The 17,942-nt window shown below is 39.9% G+C and overlaps 1 protein-coding gene across 1 annotated transcript in view; it reads right to left on the reverse strand.

The window, feature by feature from the left end:
- Window positions 1–13,425, reverse strand: part of Kif20b (kinesin family member 20B) — a 70,634-nt gene extending 57,209 nt beyond the window's left edge. The window contains exons 1-6 of the mRNA XM_059258815.1: window positions 13,334–13,425; window positions 11,282–11,429; window positions 6,708–6,794; window positions 6,508–6,624; window positions 5,570–5,708; window positions 3,800–3,984 (exon numbers count right to left, since the gene is read on the reverse strand). Of these exons, the coding sequence (XP_059114798.1) occupies window positions 3,800–3,984; window positions 5,570–5,708; window positions 6,508–6,624; window positions 6,708–6,794; window positions 11,282–11,428 (675 nt within the window). The 5' untranslated portion in view covers window position 11,429; window positions 13,334–13,425. The remainder of the gene's footprint in view (window positions 1–3,799; window positions 3,985–5,569; window positions 5,709–6,507; window positions 6,625–6,707; window positions 6,795–11,281; window positions 11,430–13,333) is intronic.
- Between the last annotated feature and the right edge of the window lie 4,517 nt (window positions 13,426–17,942).

Raw genomic sequence — 17,942 nt, forward strand, 5'->3', positions numbered from 1 at the left:
GACAGACTCAGATGGACAAAAACTCTAAACAGGTTACAGTGTGTTTAAAAATGTACAAAGGCATAGGAGAGAAAAGAAAAAGGATAGAGTCAGTCATAGATTAAGAAATAGTTTAAAAATACGCCAGGCGGTGGTGGCGCACGCCTTTAATCCCAGCACTCGGGAGGCAGAGCCAGGCGGATCTCTGTGAGTTCGAGGCCAGCCTGGGCTACCAAGTGAGTTCCAGGAAAGGCGCAAAGCTACACAGAGAAACCCTGTCTCGAAAAACCAAAAAAAAAAAAAAAAAAAAGAAAGAAAGAAATAGTTTAAAAATAATAAAACTCTTAAAAAAGCAATAGATAAAAAATACATACAATGAGCTACGTAAATTTGAGAAATACACAGAAAGTATGGATCCTGTATGTTATTATGTTGTCTTTAAATTTCTTAACTGCTAATGAATGAGATATAACGGCTAAAAAACATTGGCTAATGAAAACTGATAGATTAAACCAACTATCTTGACTTCAAAATCAAAGTCAAAAGGTATGTTGCTCTGGGACAGAGGTTATGCTTTTATTTCCACAGGAAATGAGAGGCTGTGGATTCATTCCAGGTTAAAGATGATCAGGTTTGTTCAGGGAAGACCCCCCTGAAATCCTGGCCAAAGACGTAAAAGAAATTAAACCTAAAAAAACAAGACACATAACGTATATTGTACAGGCTCAAACATAAAACAAAAGAAATCATCTTTAACTGACTTGTACACACCTCGTATTCCATACCTGTAATGTATGTTACCTTTATAAGTTTACGTATTTTCAGTCAATGAAAACTGACGGCCCAGATCACCCAACATTTTTGCCTCTGTTAGTATCCTCAAAACTCTGCATCCAAAACAACTTCAAGGACGCTGGCTGAGATGGTCCAATCTCACAGCCTACTTCAGCCAGGACTTCATTTTCCCAATTTTCTCAGGGTTCCCCCCAAAATACCAACACCACAGACATCAGGAAGTAGCCTAGAAAACTACCCCACATTTCCAAAATATTGGTTAGGGATGTTTGTTATCATTTAGGGGAAACTGGTTACAAGTTGTTATCGATCATAGTCAGAAAAAAAGATAAACAAGAGTTAAATTCAAGCCGGGCAGTGGTAGCGCGCACCTTTAATCTCAGCATTTGGGAAGCAGAGGCAGGTGGATCTCTGTGAGATTGAGCCCAGCCTGGTCTACAGAGCAAGTTCCAGGACAGGCTCCAACACTACACAGAGAAACCTTGTCTTGAAAAACCAAAAAAAAGGTAATTATTGAATCAACTTTAATCTAAAAAACAACTATTAATCTCAAAATATTTTATATTGGTATTGATTTTAGTTTACTGATACAAATTAAGAGTTATTTCTGTTATACTCTATGTATGTTTCTACCCTTGCTTGGTTTTTGTGCTTATATAGCTCATTTAAAAATGTATTGTATAGGGTCTAGAGATGACTCAGTGGTTAAGAGCACTGACTCCTCTTTCAGAAGACCAGAGTTCAATTCCCAGCACTCACATGGCAGCTCACAAATGTCTGTAATTCCAGTTCCAGGGGACCTGACACCCATAGAAAAACACTAATACACAAAAATAAACAATTAAAATTAAAAAATGCAATATATAATGTATAATTAAGTATAACTAAGAAATACAGGTAAATAGTTATCTATAATAGTCGAACTTATGTTAGGTATGCTTTCAAGGTCACACACAGATATATTTTGATAGATAGATGGTCTTCAAACATTTCAAAGACCTACAGAATATGGCATTTAAAATGTTTAATAAACTAAGGCTTTTCTTGACAGTGAGACACATCTGCTGCTGACAGCACCAATTTACTTCAAAAGGTGATGGGAAATGGGGAAGAATCTCCATAAGTTTATTTTCTTTATGGCAAAAGCTAGTCATTTGGGCAAAGAAACTGCCCTTGCCTCAATTGCTGACAGTATACTGTCCAAACTGGACTAGCAGTATGCAAAAAAGCAACTGCCAAACTTTGCCAAGACAAGGTAAGACAGCCCTTCAAAATTCTCTGCTTCTAAGGAATATCTGTCAGATATACTAGGCCTGTAGGCCGGATGCCCTGTTACAGAAGAACCTAGAGTGATTGTCCAAGCAGCCAGATGTTCTTGTCTTTAGGTAACATTTCACCCTTCTGAGGTCTTTGACAGAGTTGAAGACTAGAGAGTCATAGTTAAAACTTTCCTTAGTTATGATACAAGGTAAGTTAGGTATAAAACTTTAGAGTCACAAAGACAAACAATATTTTCTCTAAATTTGCCAAATACAAACGGACTGGATATAGTAACTGTAATTCTTACTTGGTAACTGTTTTGTTGTATATAATTTTACTATGTTAAAGTTAAAAACCTTCCTTTTCAATAAGACACTGTGAATATATGTTGCTGGGATTGTTTTAATAAATCTGACTGGCCAATAGTTGAACAGGATAAGGTTATGTGAGAGAGCCAAACTGAGAATGCTGGGAGGAAGAATGGGGAGTCTGAGGGGTAGTGAGCTGACACTTTACTCCTAATGTTCACTTATGAGTGAGTACATACCATGTTTGTCTTTCTAGGTCTGGGTTACCTCACTCAGAATGATTTTTTTTCTAGTTTCATCCATTTGCCTGCTAATTTCACAAGGTCATTGTTTTTTTACAACTGAGTAATACTCCATTGCGTAAATGTACATTTGCCTTATCCATTCTTCAGTTGAGGGGCATCTAGGTTTGTTCCAGGTTCTGATTATTATTAATAATGCTGCTATGAACATAATTGAGTATGTGTTCTTGTGGTATGATTGAGCATCCTTTGAATATATGCCCAAGGTTGGTACAGCTGGGTCTTGAGGTAGACTGAGTCTCAGTTTCCTGAGAAACAGCTGTATTAATTTCAAAAGTGGCTGTACAAGTTTGTACTCCCACCTGCAATGGAGGAGTGTTCCCCTTTCTCCACATCCTCTCTAATATAAGCTGTCATCAGTGTCATTCTGACACGTCTAAAATGATATCTCAGAGTCGTTTTGATTTGCATTTCCTGATGACAGAGAATGTTGAACAATTCTTTTCCTTTAAGTGTATTCAGCCATTTGAGATTCTTCCATTGAAAATTGTTTAGATCTGTACCCCATTTTTAATTGGATTAATTGGTATTGTGATGTCTAGTGAGAAACTAGGTTATTTTAAAAAGAATAAGATATCACTACTGTTTAAAAGAAAAAACTGTATTCTACATATAACAAAGAGGGAGCGAGAATGTAGCTCAATGTTAAGAGTGCTTACCTAGCACACATGAGGCCCTGGATCTAACTAGTTATCAGAAAATGAAATGCAAAAGTACCTGCATATGACTGTACATATCCATTCAGAGACAGAAAGCTCTCTGCATGAGGCAGGTATGTGGTGCAACAAGTCAGTAGGAGGCAAAGGCAGGAGAACTGCAAAGCTGAGGTCAGCTCAGCTAAACAGGGAACCTCTCAAGAAATGAAACTGTCCAAATAGTCACTTTCGCTTCCTACATTCTTTTGAATTTTTTGTTTTTATTATTTTCAAATATTTCATAAATATTTTAAAAGTATCATACTAATTCTATAACAAAAAAGACCAGCATTATTTACATTTCTGTTTAGTATTGCCATTTGCTGCCTTAAATATTTTTTTTCAAAAACAGAACACCACCATGACCAAAAACAGATTAAAATACAGGCTAAAATTATCATGAAAGTTTTCAAAAAATTTCCATGATTTTGATATTTTATGTACTAAACAACTAGCATACCTCTTTAATTTGCCGCAATAATGCACTTTTGTTAGCACCTTCTTCTTTCTCTTGGTCAGATGATAACCGTAAGTATTCTCTACATCTATGTGGTTTGAAGTTCATCTTCGTATATAGTCTTTCCTGAAGACTATCAAACAGTACATTCAGTGTTCTAGGCAGAATGCCAATATTTTCTTCTGTGCCTATAAAAGAATAGGAAAAAGGCAATGTTTTTGGGTTAACAAAGCTCCTTTTATACTACCAATAAGCTAGAGTTTAAAAAAGGAAAAATGCAAGAAGTTTAAGGAATTATTCCATTTTCTATCATTTTAGTATTTACTGTATTGTCAACATATTTTGATTCAACAGTATGAAATTTTATATTCAGATCTTGCCCTAATATTATGATTTCCTATCATCCATAATTACAAAATGAAATAATGTTTCTTCTTTATTCCATGCTTAATTCTTTAAAGCATATCTTAATTCTTTATGGTATTTTCCTCTCTATCATTTATAAAGTAATTTTACATATATATATATATATATATATATATATATATATATATATATATATATAAAAAATATCAGCGCTGGGTGGTGGAGGCACAGCCTTTAATCCCAGCACTTGGAAGGCAGAGGCAGGCAGATCTCTGTGAATTTGAGGCCAGCCTGGGCTACAGAGTGAGTTCCAAGAAAGGCTCCAAAACTATACACAGAGAAACCTTGTCTCAAAAAAACAATATATATCAAGCAATATACATGACATGTTTTAAAAAGTTGAGGGGATATCCAGGTAACATGACTAGACAGAAGTTTTCTCTGTGCGATCAAGTTGAGGAGGAGAGTTAGGACAAGGAAAGAATATAATACAGCTTGGAGAGGTAGCACAATTTGTAAAGGGCTTGCCTGGCAACAAAGTGAACAGACCTGGATATCAGTGTGTGTATTCCCTCTCAAATGCAAAATCTAGATTTAAATTGAGAAAGAGAGAGAGAGAATATCACTAAAGTAGGAAAGGAACTATGAGCGGGGAGAAAAATGTTAAGGGAAGAGAAGGCAAAAAGAGCAGGCTATGAAATATGTATGTGTGTTATATATATATATATATATATATATATATATATATATATATATATATGTTAGAGAGATAGACAGACAGACGTAACAAGCAAGAAGGAAAGACTATTTAAAGAGGAAGAAGGGGACCAGAAGAGGAAGGCATGGTGGACTGTGGGAATGAAACAGAGGAAAATAAAAAGAACAAATTATGACATATATGTACGAGCATGTCATAATGAAACCAATACTTGGATTTTGTTTTGTTTTCTGAGATTAGGTGTTATTATGTAGCTCTGGGAATTCACTATGTAGACCAGACTGTCCTGGAACTCAAAGAGCACCCTGCCTCTGCCTCCTAAATGCTGGGACTAAAGGACTACACTTAACATCTCCAGCTCTAATACTTTTTAATATTAATTTTTTAAAAGCCTTAAAAACATATACAAGCAATAATTAACAGACTCAGCAGGTTGTTTATGTATTTATTCACTTATATATAACAATAATAAAGAAAAGGAGGTTATGAATTCGAGAAGGAACAGTGGAGGTGATATAAAAGGAGATGGAAGAGGAAGAAATGATATGGTTTTATTTTTTTATGGAAAAAAACAGTAAAAATAAAAAATATGGACTAGATGATGGAAGTATAACTTCATGTAATTATGAAAATACTGAATGAATACTAACGGTTCTTTTTCTTTTCTAGTCAAAATAAACACTATTTACCTTGAAATGTATATGTTTTTCCAGAATTGGTCAGCCCGTATGTAAAGATCAGCCGACTGTGTCCTTTCAAGAGGTCTTTTACTGGCTGCATAATGCAACCCAGAAAGAAGTCTTTCTGTGAAGTTTCAGGTCCAAAAACCTAAGAGAGCATTTTCAAGATACAACTTTTAAGAAAATTCATGTTCCAAAATTATTAAACATTTACTTTTAAATATTTATTCAAAACAGGTATCATATCTCTACCACCAAAAGTACACTGACAGGTATTTATAAATTTTTAGGACAGAACCTTCAAGGCTGGCAAGATGGCTCAGTGGGTAGAAGTATCTGAGTTAACTCCCTGAGCAGCACAGGGTGGAAGGAGAGTAGAGTCCTGCAAGGTCCTCCATATGCACATCATGGCAGACACACACCAATAGTAAAATCTAACTAAAAAATGACTAAGAAATTTGACACACCCAGCCAATCAATTTTTCATGAGTTTTAAAAAATATTTTTAATTAGAATAAAAAGGTCAATGCAGCGACTTACTTCAAATTATAAATTTATAGACCTCAGTCTTAGTTTCAGAAATACACACACACATACACACACACACACACACCAGCACCAAAGACTGAAGTTCTATGAGCACAAAGTATGCGCTTCACTGGCTTCACTGTACACAATTACACAACAATTGAGCCCAAGTCAAGTCTTGCCCTACTAAAAAAAAGAAAAAAGAAAAAAGAAGCTATGACTTTGAAACAGAGCACGGAGGGGGAGTTGGAGTGTACTTTAAGGACAGAGTATGTGCTTTACATGTGCAAGGCTCTCATTCAATCCACTACACAGCTCCCTCACACCACCCACACCCACACCCACACCCACACACAGGTGCACACACGTGTGCGCACACACACGTTCACACATCCCTGTGTCCTGGGGTTCTTACTCACCTTAGAAAAGCTGAATTTCTGTGCTATCTGTCCAGAGCTCTTCTCACTTAGCTGGCCAAGGATGCTTTGGGGATCTTTCAACAGAACGGTCTGAGAATCCAGAACTTGTACACAGCCCTAGAAAACAGGCCCACAATAATAAGAGTAGCATTCATTGAATAAAAACAAAACATTAAGATCTAATTAAATTCAACACAAACCTCAGCCTCATGTTCTTTTTCTAACTGTGTGAATGGTCTTATTCGAAGACAAACTTGGAGGTAATTTTTAGATCCCAAATTATTTGCCTAAAAAAAAAAAAAAAAATTAAAATTAAAAAAATACAGAATATGGCTTTTCAGAGATTAACTGACTTCATATGGTTGATTATTTATATAACTGTCTACAGAATTTTTATTCAGTCACTAACCTATATTGAATTTGTTTCTTAGTGTTTCTACAACTAAGGCCTTGCTACATAGCTGAAGTTAGCCAAAGATTAACAATTTTTCTTGTTGTTGGTTTTTTGTTTTGTTTGTTTTGTTTGGGGAGGGAGGAACATGCTGTGGCTAACATGTGATGTTCAGAGGACAACTTTCAAGTGTTGGTCCTCTCCTTAATCCTTAGGGATTAAGAGTGTGTAATGCAAAGGGCGGTGGTGGCGCACGCCTTTGATCCCAGCACTTAGGAGGCAGAGCCAGGTGGATCTCTGTGAGTTCAAGGACAACCTGGTACAAAGCGAGTTCCAGGATAGGAACCAAAAACTACACAGAGAAATCCTATTACGAGAGGGGAAAAAAAAAGAGTGTATAGTGCTCTTATAGAGGACCTGAGATCAATTTCCAGTATCCACATCAGACAGCTCACTACCATCTGTAACTCTAGTTACAGGATATGACCTCCTAGGGCACCAGACAAACATAGTGTACATACATACATTCAGGCAAAATGCCCATATACATGAAATAAATAAGTCTTAAAAAAAGGAATTCTTGGTGGTCCAGGTATGGTGTTACACACCTAAAATTCCAGTTACTCTGAAGGCAGGAAGATCTGGACAACTTAAAAGAGCTTAGGGATATAGTTCACTGGTAGAGGGATTGCCTGGCATATATAGGCCATGGATTTTATCAAGACAATTTGGATTTTTTTAAAAAAACATAAATAGGGAAGTTTTTATCTCTATAGGTAGGGGAAGGGAGGGGGAAATTCAGATGTTATAACTCAGGTCTGTAATTTTAGAAGGTTCAGGAATTCAAGGTCATTCTCAGCCACACACAAGTTCCAGACCAGCCTAGGCTAAGAGATACACCCTGTCTCAAAAACAACAAAACAAGTCCAGGGTTGAATTGCATGCCTACAATCCTAGGACTCCAGAGATCCAGACTAGAGGGTCTGTCTAGTCTGATCTACTGATGCTACAACACACTGCTGAGAGAAATAACAGAACCAGTGCTAATGAAGACACAGCTTGCTCACTATTTGGATGAATGTTTCCCAAGCTGACACACAGATTCAATGCATTCTCAATTCAGCATTTTCTTCCAGGAAGCTTTTATGAAGAAATTAACAAACTGATTTTGTTTGCTTGTTTGTTTGTTCATTTCTTTGTTTTTCAAGACAGAGTTTCTCTGTAGCTTTGTGCCTTTCCTGGAACTCATTCTGTAGACCAGACTGGCCTGGAACTCACAGAGATCCGCCTGCCTCTGCCTCCCAAGTGCTGGGATTAAAGGTGTGCACCACCACCACCCTGCTGACAAACTGATTTTAAAATTCATATAGAAGGGTAAAGTATAAATTACATGGAACTGTTAAACAACTCTGAAAAGTTGGAGAACTGACACTACCTGACTTCAACATTTATTGTTCATGTTTCACAAACTCAAAGTTCCTACTGTCAGAAAGATCTACTGGTGGTACAGCTGAAGATTTCTATGACCCTGTTTTTCTATGATCATATCAGCTATTTACTTAATTGGAAACATTTTGGAACATTTGCATGACAATGGATGTTGTAGGAATTTAGCAGAGTCATTGTAAGCAGGGTGGACATTAGAAATGAATAGCTAGCTGGACAGTGGTGGTGCACGCCTTTGATCACAGCACTCGGGAGGCAGAGCCAGGTGGATCTCTGTGAATTGGAGGCCAGCCTGGTCTACAGAGTAAGATCCAGGAGAGGCACCAAAACTACACAGAGAAACCCTGTCTCAAAAAAAAAAAAAACAAACAGGAAAAAAAAAAAAAAAAAAAACGGAGAAATGAATAGCTGTTTTTTTAGAAGTACATTGCCTTTGAAGAATCCTTGTGGATAACAGTGACTGTTTTCCATGATTTTTAGAATTGTTTTGTTGAAGGTGCATTGCAGCCATCCCATGACTTTAGTCACAGGAAACCTCAGACACACCAGAGGTGCTTGTATTATTGTGTATTGCAAACGATACATAATAAAAGACTAGAGTCATGGATGGGGGCATGTGATTTTTAAGAACCAACCAGATGTGCCCAGCAGTGGTACCTCATGCCTTTAATCCCTATACTTGAAAGTCTGAGGCCAGCCTTGTCTATAGAGTGAGTTCCATGGCAGCCAATGCTACACAGAGAAACCCTGTCTCAAAAAACAAAAACAAAACAAAACAAATCTACCAGATGTGAGTCCGTTCTCTCCTCCCACCTTGTGGGTCCCAGGGATCAAACTCAGGTGGTCATACTTGGTGGCAAGCACCTTTCTTAAGCCACTGAGCCTCTAACTGCCATGTATAAATAGATAATTTCTGCTGCTGGTAAAGAACTGCCAAGGCTAAACTAAACATAGCTGGCAGTCTTCTAGCTAGTGCTTCTCAACTCAAAAACATGAGATGGGAAGCAGCTACGGTAAAGCATGATCTCTTCAATAGCCTCACAGATTTAGTTCTAAACAAAGGATAACAAAAGGAAAAATCACCGATTTAAAACTAAATACAAATGAAAGAACATAACTATAGTTCTGTATCAGCCGGGACAAGATCAACACTATCACATTCATCAACTTGTCTGTAGACACCAACTCTACAAGCTGTCATTCCTTCCCAGTCTAGGCCAGATCCCCTGAGAACTGGAGTTAGGGATGGCTGTGAGCATCCATGTGGGTGTTGGGAACCACTCCGGGTCCTCTACAAGAGCAGCAAGTGCTTTTAACCACTGTACCATTTCTTTAGCACCAGGTTCACTGGTTTTTGTTTTGTTTTTCTGAGACACAGTTTTGCTCTGGAGCCCAGGTTGGCCTGGAATTCTATGTAGCTTAGTTAAGCCTCAAATTCACCCCAACTATCTTGCCTCATGCTTAGATTTCAAGTGTAAGCCACCATGTCAAGCTGAGACCCTGGGTCTGATCACCAACACCATCAAAAAAAAAAAATTTAGGATGGTGATAATGATAAACTACCATTCAGTCAAGGAGCCCTTTCTTTGTGGTACCCACTATACAATAGGCATTATGGCAATGGGACAAAAGCAGTGAGCCAACCTTAGTCTGAAGCTATTGGGTTCAATCTTCAGGATAAACGAGATAAGAGGGATCTCACCAAGCACACCCTGGGGGACTGATGAATTTATAAGGCTTGCCCACAGAGCTTACCTGGGAGAATTCAGGACTGACCAACAGGAGCATCCTGAGAGCTGCTGTATTGGAAAGTCTACATAGTATTGATGATGGCTTCCCATAACCATGTAGCTGGAGCCCCCTTTTCCTAACCTCGATAGCCTATATTGCCACGGTCCAGCCGCAGAACTGGGTTCAGGTCCTGAGATGGGGAAGGAGTGCCATCTCAAAGAAACAAAGTGTCTGACCACCAGATGAGTTTTACAGGAGTGGATGGCCCGGAAGAGCTCCAGCCATCTTTATACATCAAAAACAAGCATGTTTTCCCATCCTCCAACATTAACCTCCACTAAAAACAAGTATGTCAAACACAGGTTTCTCCCCCCAATTTTTACATCAAAACATCTTTAAACCCAAAACAACACTTACCATTTTGTCAGCCTGGCCAAATACCTAGCCAGGTACATTCTGTCTTTACAAAACTAAAGGTGATAAACATAGGCACACATTTTCAGAACACTATCATTTGAAACATATTTACAGAAATAGGGGTGATCTGCCTCCAATCCTGTCAGCATTGAATTAGAACAGCTCCCAGGGTCTGAAGTGACAGCTGGCATCTCCAGACAAGAAACCTGAGAAGCATCAGCTCCCAAAGAATTTTAGGGGAAGATATTCTACAGCAGGCAGGTAAGACATGTAGATGAGATTAGGGACCTTGGTATGAGGAAACACTTTGCATAACAATAAATATGCCTTTGCAAGGTTGTCCATCAGAGAGGCTAGACTTCCTACTGTCACATAGGCCTTAAAATTTCATCTTGGGATGCCTTCTTTCTTCAACCGACCTGCGCTACATGGTGCACCCCAACAATGGAGATATTGCAGGTTCAGTTCCAGAACAGCACAATGAAGTAAATATCACAACAAAGCAGTCCACATGAATATTCCACCAGTTAGCTTAACTACCAAAGAATAAAACCTGAAAATTTTTTAATTTTTTTCCGACGGCTATCAGGCTTACACACATGCTAAGTTGTTTAGGCCCATTGTTTGAAAATGAACTGTTATGTATTTCTTTTGGCCCAGGGCTCCACTGAAAAGCCAGGATAAAAGTCTGCTTTAAATCTAGAAAGTTTATGGAAACTGTTTGTGACCTGAGTAAGTTTTCCCTGGAACACAATAACCAGCATAGTGTTTTTCTTACATTGTACTTACCCCAGGGTTTGCAGCAACTAAGGAAAACTCATGAGAGAGATCAAGCTTAATGCCATCAAAATTTATTTCCGAAGGCCTTGCAATTGGGTCAGCACTAAAAACATAAGATGGTCTGGGCAATCCATCTTGATTCAAATGAGATTCCATTCTGCAAAGAAAAGCAGTAACCTCTTTAGACAACTGTAATAAATCAGCATATAAACCACCTACAATTTGAAGTCTACACTCCAAGAAACTTGAATATAGTTCAGTTAGACTACTTGCTAGCATGAACAAAGCCCTGGGTTCCATCCCAGGCATAAACAGGGTATAGTAGCATGGGCCTATTATCCCAGAACTAGAGAGGTGGAGCAGGAAATCAGAAGTTCAGGTCATCTTAGCTTCAAAGGGGATCCAAGGCCAGTATAGGCTATGCCAAAGACCTTTTCTCAAAGAACAAAAAATAAATAAATATAGTTTGGACATGATGGTATAAGTCCAGTTCCCTACCCCCTCCAAGGAAAAAGCAGGTGGATCTTTGAGTGTGAAGCCAGCCTGATGCATAGAGTGAGGCCCTGTCTCAAATTAACTGATTAATTAATATAAAAAAAACCTATAGTTTAATCTACTACTTCCCACCAACAACAACAAAAAAAAAATGGATTTCAGAGAAAGAAAACATTAGACTGCTTCATTTATAGTACAACAACCTATGAAAAGACAAAAGGCCAAATTATATTTACAGATTCTGAATATACTAACATTGAACACTACCTACAACTATTCATATGATCCAATTCTTAGGGAGATTCATCCAAAGGCATGCCATGAACAAATGCAATTAGTAAAAGAAGGGAATATGAAACGTTCACTCGCCTGAAAGCCTCATCTCAGAAATCAAATAGCAAAGAGACCATGGGGTGAAGCAAGATCTTGTGTTATTTTCATTACTTAGTATCTTCTGAAAAATGTTCCAAATCAAATTTTAACACTTAGGACTGAAACTCAGTTATTTGCAAAATGTCTTTCAATTTGATTCTTGCAACTTTAAGTAAAATGTGAAATAATGCATATAAACTTTACATTTAAAAGAGAGGATTGGGTCCTAATTAGCAGAGCAATTCTGGGTACCTGAAGGTCTTGGAGTCAATGGCCAGGACAACCCACTCCCAAAATAAACTACAGAAAAAAAAAAAAAAAAATCAGTAACTGACAGACACAAGTCTTAAACTGAATATGGAATAAAGCCATCACTGAACTATTAAATCTGAAATCTGAATTGAGCATCATTACAAGGCAAACCTGACAAATACATATATATAAAGAATCAACTAGATGCCCCAGGCAGTGGTGCCTCACGCCTTTAATCCCAACACTTGAGAGACTGAGGCCAGCTTGGTCTACAGAGCAAGTTCCAGGGCAGCCAAGGCTACAGAGAAACCCTATCTCAAAAAACAAAACAAAACAAAAATCTACCAGATGCACAATACCAGAGGGGAAGAGGACGCCTGGATGCCTCTCTCCTGTTTCGTTTTGTTTTTCAAAGAGACAAATTAACAACCTAAAACATTTACACGGAGATTCCCAATTTACGTAAACAAATGTCATCCATCTACATTTGTTTACTGTACAGTAGGCTCAAACTACATGCCAACATGCCCAACTAAAACTGGTCCGCTTCCACTTTCTTTATATACACATAAAACCCAAATAAGCATATTTTCTAGCCACAAAGTGGTGTGACATAAAACACTGGCCTCTGCCCAGAAAGAGACTTTGTCACGTGCCGGAACTGCTCCCCTCCAGGATTCAGGCAGCCAGATGTGGCAAAAGTCTTTAAATCAAGCTTGCACCCCCTTTAACAGATCAGGAAACCAAGGCCCAGAGGGATTAAAGTCTTGCGTGTCTCAACTACCTACAAGTGGCGGCTCAGCCCCACCTCCAGCAGCCCCGCTCCTCGACTACGGGCGTCACGAGCCCCGTCGACGCTGACACTGCCGCGGGGTCGCAGCAGCCTCGGGAGCTCTGTGCAAGCAGCCACCCTCCGCACCCTCAGAAGCGTCAGCTCCTTACCTGCAGCACCGCCGGTGCCGGCCTCTCCGTTTTCAAATTCAAACAATGGCGGCCCGCACCGCACTGAACCCTGGGAGTGGGCGGGGCTTCCGGAGAGCCCTAGGAGCTAGGCAAGCGCGCGGGGGACTTTTGCCAGCGGTTCCGGGGGGAAGCGGGGGAGAGAAGTCATTCAAATCTGGGGGCGGGACTTGGTGCTCTGGACGACCAATGGGCAGTGGCAGGCTCGCGGGCCGCCTGGCTCGGTGCTCTTCTCTGGGTTTCTCCCAGCCACCGGAGGTGTGATCGGTCATTCCAGACGCAGGTCGCAGATTCTGTCCTTAAAACCAAGGAGATGACGGCTCCGAGGTGAGGTCCCTGCCGCCACGCTTAGTCCCGCGAAGCTCCCAGGCGTCCCAGGCGGGGAGGAAGGACGGCGGACTAGTCATCTCAGAGTCCTGTCATTCCTGGGCCAGAAAGGACTTGCGACCTGGGACCAGGGTCACTTCCCTCGCTGAGTGATCCTACCTGCTGTCGACAGCGGCCCTCGTGGATGAGACAGATTTTTCCTCAAAATACATTTTAGAAGCACTTCCTTCATCTTTTTTTCTCTTCTTTTTTTCTTTTTCCGTTTGGCTTCTCTGAAAGTATAAACCAGCTACCGCCGCGAGGCGTTGTGCTTTGACAGTTTTGTCTTAGGCAAGGTGTGTGCAGTTTCTCTGCTTCTCTAAAGTTATCCTTTTCTGAGTGAGGTAATTAGTTTACTAAAACATCCCTATGACCGGGATTTACTACTGGGGCTAGACTTCACTTTGAATAAAAACAATGCTGACGTAAATTGAGCATATGCCTCCACTGGCTTAACTAAGTTTATAGAATGGATTGTCTGACTGGTCCAGAGAACAACCCTTTAAGGTAGGTATTGCTATCATCCCATTTTATACATTCTAAAATAAGTAATGGGCACAAAGACAAATGAAACCGAAGTTTAAATTTAGCTGAAGAGTTTTGTGACCCTGCTTCCCTCTGATCATATTTTCAGCTATTTACTTGCTTTTAAGCATTTTTGGTACACTTGTTTGACAAAACTTAGTGTTTTCCACCCTTAATACAATATTTGCATCTCCCACTGACTTCTCGCTGTCTCATTCAGTTTGCCCACCCCTGCAAAAAATAAAATTTAAGAGGAACTAGTTTGGAATAGAGAAGTGGATTCAAGGCCAGAAGGAAAAATGAACAAAGAAGTGTAAAAGGAGGAAAGATCAAAATAGAAACTTTTCCTTGCCAGGCTGGAATTTAAGTCTTTTGTTTATTTTTGGTTTTTGAGACAGGGTTTCTCTGTTTAGTTTTGGTGCCTGTCCTGGATCTCGCTCTGTAGACCAGGCTGGCCTCCAATTTACAGAGATCCGCCTGGCTCTGCCTCCTGAGTGCTGGAATTAAAGGCGTGTGCCACCACCGCCCAGATTTTTTTGTTTGTTTGTTTTTTGTTTTGTTTTGGGTTTTTTTTGGGGGGGTGTTTGTTTGTTTGTTTGGAGACAGGATTTCTCCGTGTAACAGCTCTGACTGTCCTGGAACTCTCCCTGTAGACCAGGGTGGCCTCAAACACAGAGATCCACCTGCCTCTGCCTCCCAAGTGCTGTAATTAAAAGTGTGTGCCACCACCACCCAGCTCTTTTTTTTTAAAAAAAACAAAAAGTCTTATGTAGCTCTGACTGGCCTCAAACTTCTTTCTACCTCAGCTTCTTTCCAATGCTGAAATTAGAGAAGCTTACCAGTACGTTCGCCCAGCTGAAGGTCAGTCTTTAATGGACTTTGCTAATTTCCATTGCTCCTTCAGATGAGCCTATCCTCTGGGTCCAAGTTTTCTACCATAGCTCACAGTTGCTTTTGCTTGTTATTGATAATTTCCAGCCTTCCATGTGGCACCTTTATGTATTGGTTTGGCAAACATTTGTTGAAAAATTGCAATATGCTGGGGTTGAGGGTGGCAGAGACAGTAGGTGAGACAGGTGAGCACAAAGACAATGACTCCTAAGGACAAATTCTGATGCGGCAACAATCAAGCCAAAAAATAAATAAATTACAACTGTACTGAGTGGTTTAAAGGGAATTGTCTTAGAGCTATAAGATTGTGATGGGAAAATCAGAGCAAATATTTGATCTGTATCATCAAGGATCTTTGGGAATTAACTAGTTAAGAGATATAAACATTTCAAGCAAAGAAAACATGATACCAGACACAAGAGGCAGGGAGAAAACAAAATCCAATGAATCTCCTTTTATTTGATTCTTATTCCCAGCAGTATTTCCCAGCTGACTATAAATGTTTTACACTTGAAACATTCTTTCCTGGGCTACTGGGTCAGCACTCTCTCTTTCACTCAAGCTTTAAATTAAAGGAACATTGAGTCCTGAGACACACTACTTTCTCTCCCGTCTAGTTTTCTACTTGACAAGTTCATCAACTTAATAACAAAGTATTTAGCCAGGCAGTAGTGGCACATGCCTTTAGTCCCAGCACTCGGGCGGTGGGGGGGAGGCAGGCAGATCTCTGTGAGTGGAAAGAAAGGGGGGGGGGGGAGAAGAAAGGAAGGAAGGAAGGAAGGAAGGAAGGAAGGAAGGAAGGAAGGAAGGAAGAAAGAAAGAAAGAAAGAAAGAAAGAAAGAAAGAAAGAAAGAAAGAAAGAAAGAAAGAAATTTATACAGCTGGTAAATTCTCTCTTCTCCTCAGACCTCACATCAGGGATCTAACTACATGGAAATAGTCTACTATCCACTTAATAAAAGGCGACCGATTCCTACATAACATGATCAGTGTGAGACTGTGGATTTTTCACTATGGAATCCTAATCCTTTTCCTCCTTGGTTTCTTCTGTCTTGTAAATGACTCCAGTGAAAACCAGGGAGTCATCATTGTATCCTTTCCCTCAGCATTCACCCAGCACAAAACAATTCTACTTTGTGGCATGTTGTTCTGTTTTGTTTTTTGAGAAAATATCTCACTCTGTAATGCAAACTAGCCTGGATCCCAACAGTCCTGCCTCATCCTCTCCACTGCTGGTATTACAGGGATGAGCCACCAAGACTGACCACCTTGAAGTGGTTTTTAATTTTAAGAGTTTTGTTTGTTTATGTGTATGAGTGTTGGCCTTCATGTATGTATGTGCACCAAATGCATGCCCGGTGCCAGTGGAGGCCAAAAAGAGGGCCCCAGACTCTCTGGAACTGGAGTTACAGATAATTGTGAGACCTCATGGGTGCTGAGAACCAAACCTGCATCCTCTGCAAGAGCAACAAGTGCCCTTAATTGCTGAGCCATCTCTCCAGTCCACCAACTTTTAAGTGAAATAAATATCCCTTTCCCCTTTTTCGTTTCTTTTATTTTATTTAATTGTGTATGTGTGTCTATGTGTAGGTATGTACACATAAATACAGGTACCCACAGAGGCCTAAAGGTGTCATCCCTTGGAGCTGGACTTACAAGTGGATGTGAGCTGCCTGAAGTGAACACTAGGGAACTGAACTCAAATCTGGAGAGCAGTACAGCTCATACCACTGAGTCATCTCTCCAGCCCTCCCTTCTCTCTTTTTTTTGCCCAGGGTATCAAGACCCCTTGTTGGTCTCCCTGTCTTTCTCCACATTATTCATCATAGATAGAGCTACCAAACTAAGCCTGAAATATGAATGATGTTACTTTGTAAGATACAGTCATCCTACTTATCAAGTTTCATTTTTCAAACTTTGAATTATCCAGGGTCATATCCTTTTTGTGGAATTGTATTTTCACAAGTTATCCATGCACTAGTCATGCCTATGCACTGAAGTCTCCACAAGTTCCTAAAAGGGTAGGGGTCGTGACCTAAAATGCCATATAAGGAAGCATGCAGAACGGTGAACATGAACCCATCCACATTCTAGAAGGGTAGCGTATCTACATAAGGACAGACGCAAAAGAGCTTAGGAAGCCCTCCAGATCTCAATCCATGTGGCTACTTACTTGTATCCTTAGAAATATCCTTGATAAGTTAGAAAATATTAGTATTTCTTTTAATGCAGCCTGAGAGACCAGCTCCCAGGACTGCCCCAGGGTTGTAGAAAAGAAGCTGGCTGTTTGGAGCCTGGGGCCTATGCAGGGACACTTTGCTCAGCCTGGGTGAAGGGAGAAGGGGACTGGACCTGCCTCGACTGAATCTACCAGGCTGAGCTGAATCCCCAGGGGAGTCTTTGCCCTGGAGGAGATGGGAATGGGAGGGGTGGGCTGGGGGGGGGGCAGCGGTGGCGGCGGGAGGATATGTAAAATTAAATTATAAAATAAAATTAAATTAAAAAATTTAAAAAAAAAAGAATGCTTTTCAGAGTAGTGGGACTTAAGAAAATTTCTTATTGATCTAAAGGAATAAGACTCAGGCACATAATGACCAGACCATTTGCTTTATTTTCTTTCAAGTTTTTTTTTCTCTTCTCCTTCTTTCTTTGTTCTATCTTCCCTTAAATCCATCCCATGGAAAGTAAAAACAGTTACACCTGAGGGAGTGAGTAACCATGGCAATGCCCAGCTGCAAAGTTGAGGCTGTAACCTGAGGCAGAGGGCACAGTGTCAAGTGAGACAAGCTGCTGAGGAATTTTTGTAGGG

This window comes from Peromyscus eremicus, chromosome 1 (assembly GCF_949786415.1).
Source record: "Peromyscus eremicus chromosome 1, PerEre_H2_v1, whole genome shotgun sequence".
Classification (NCBI taxonomy): domain Eukaryota; kingdom Metazoa; phylum Chordata; class Mammalia; order Rodentia; family Cricetidae; genus Peromyscus; species Peromyscus eremicus.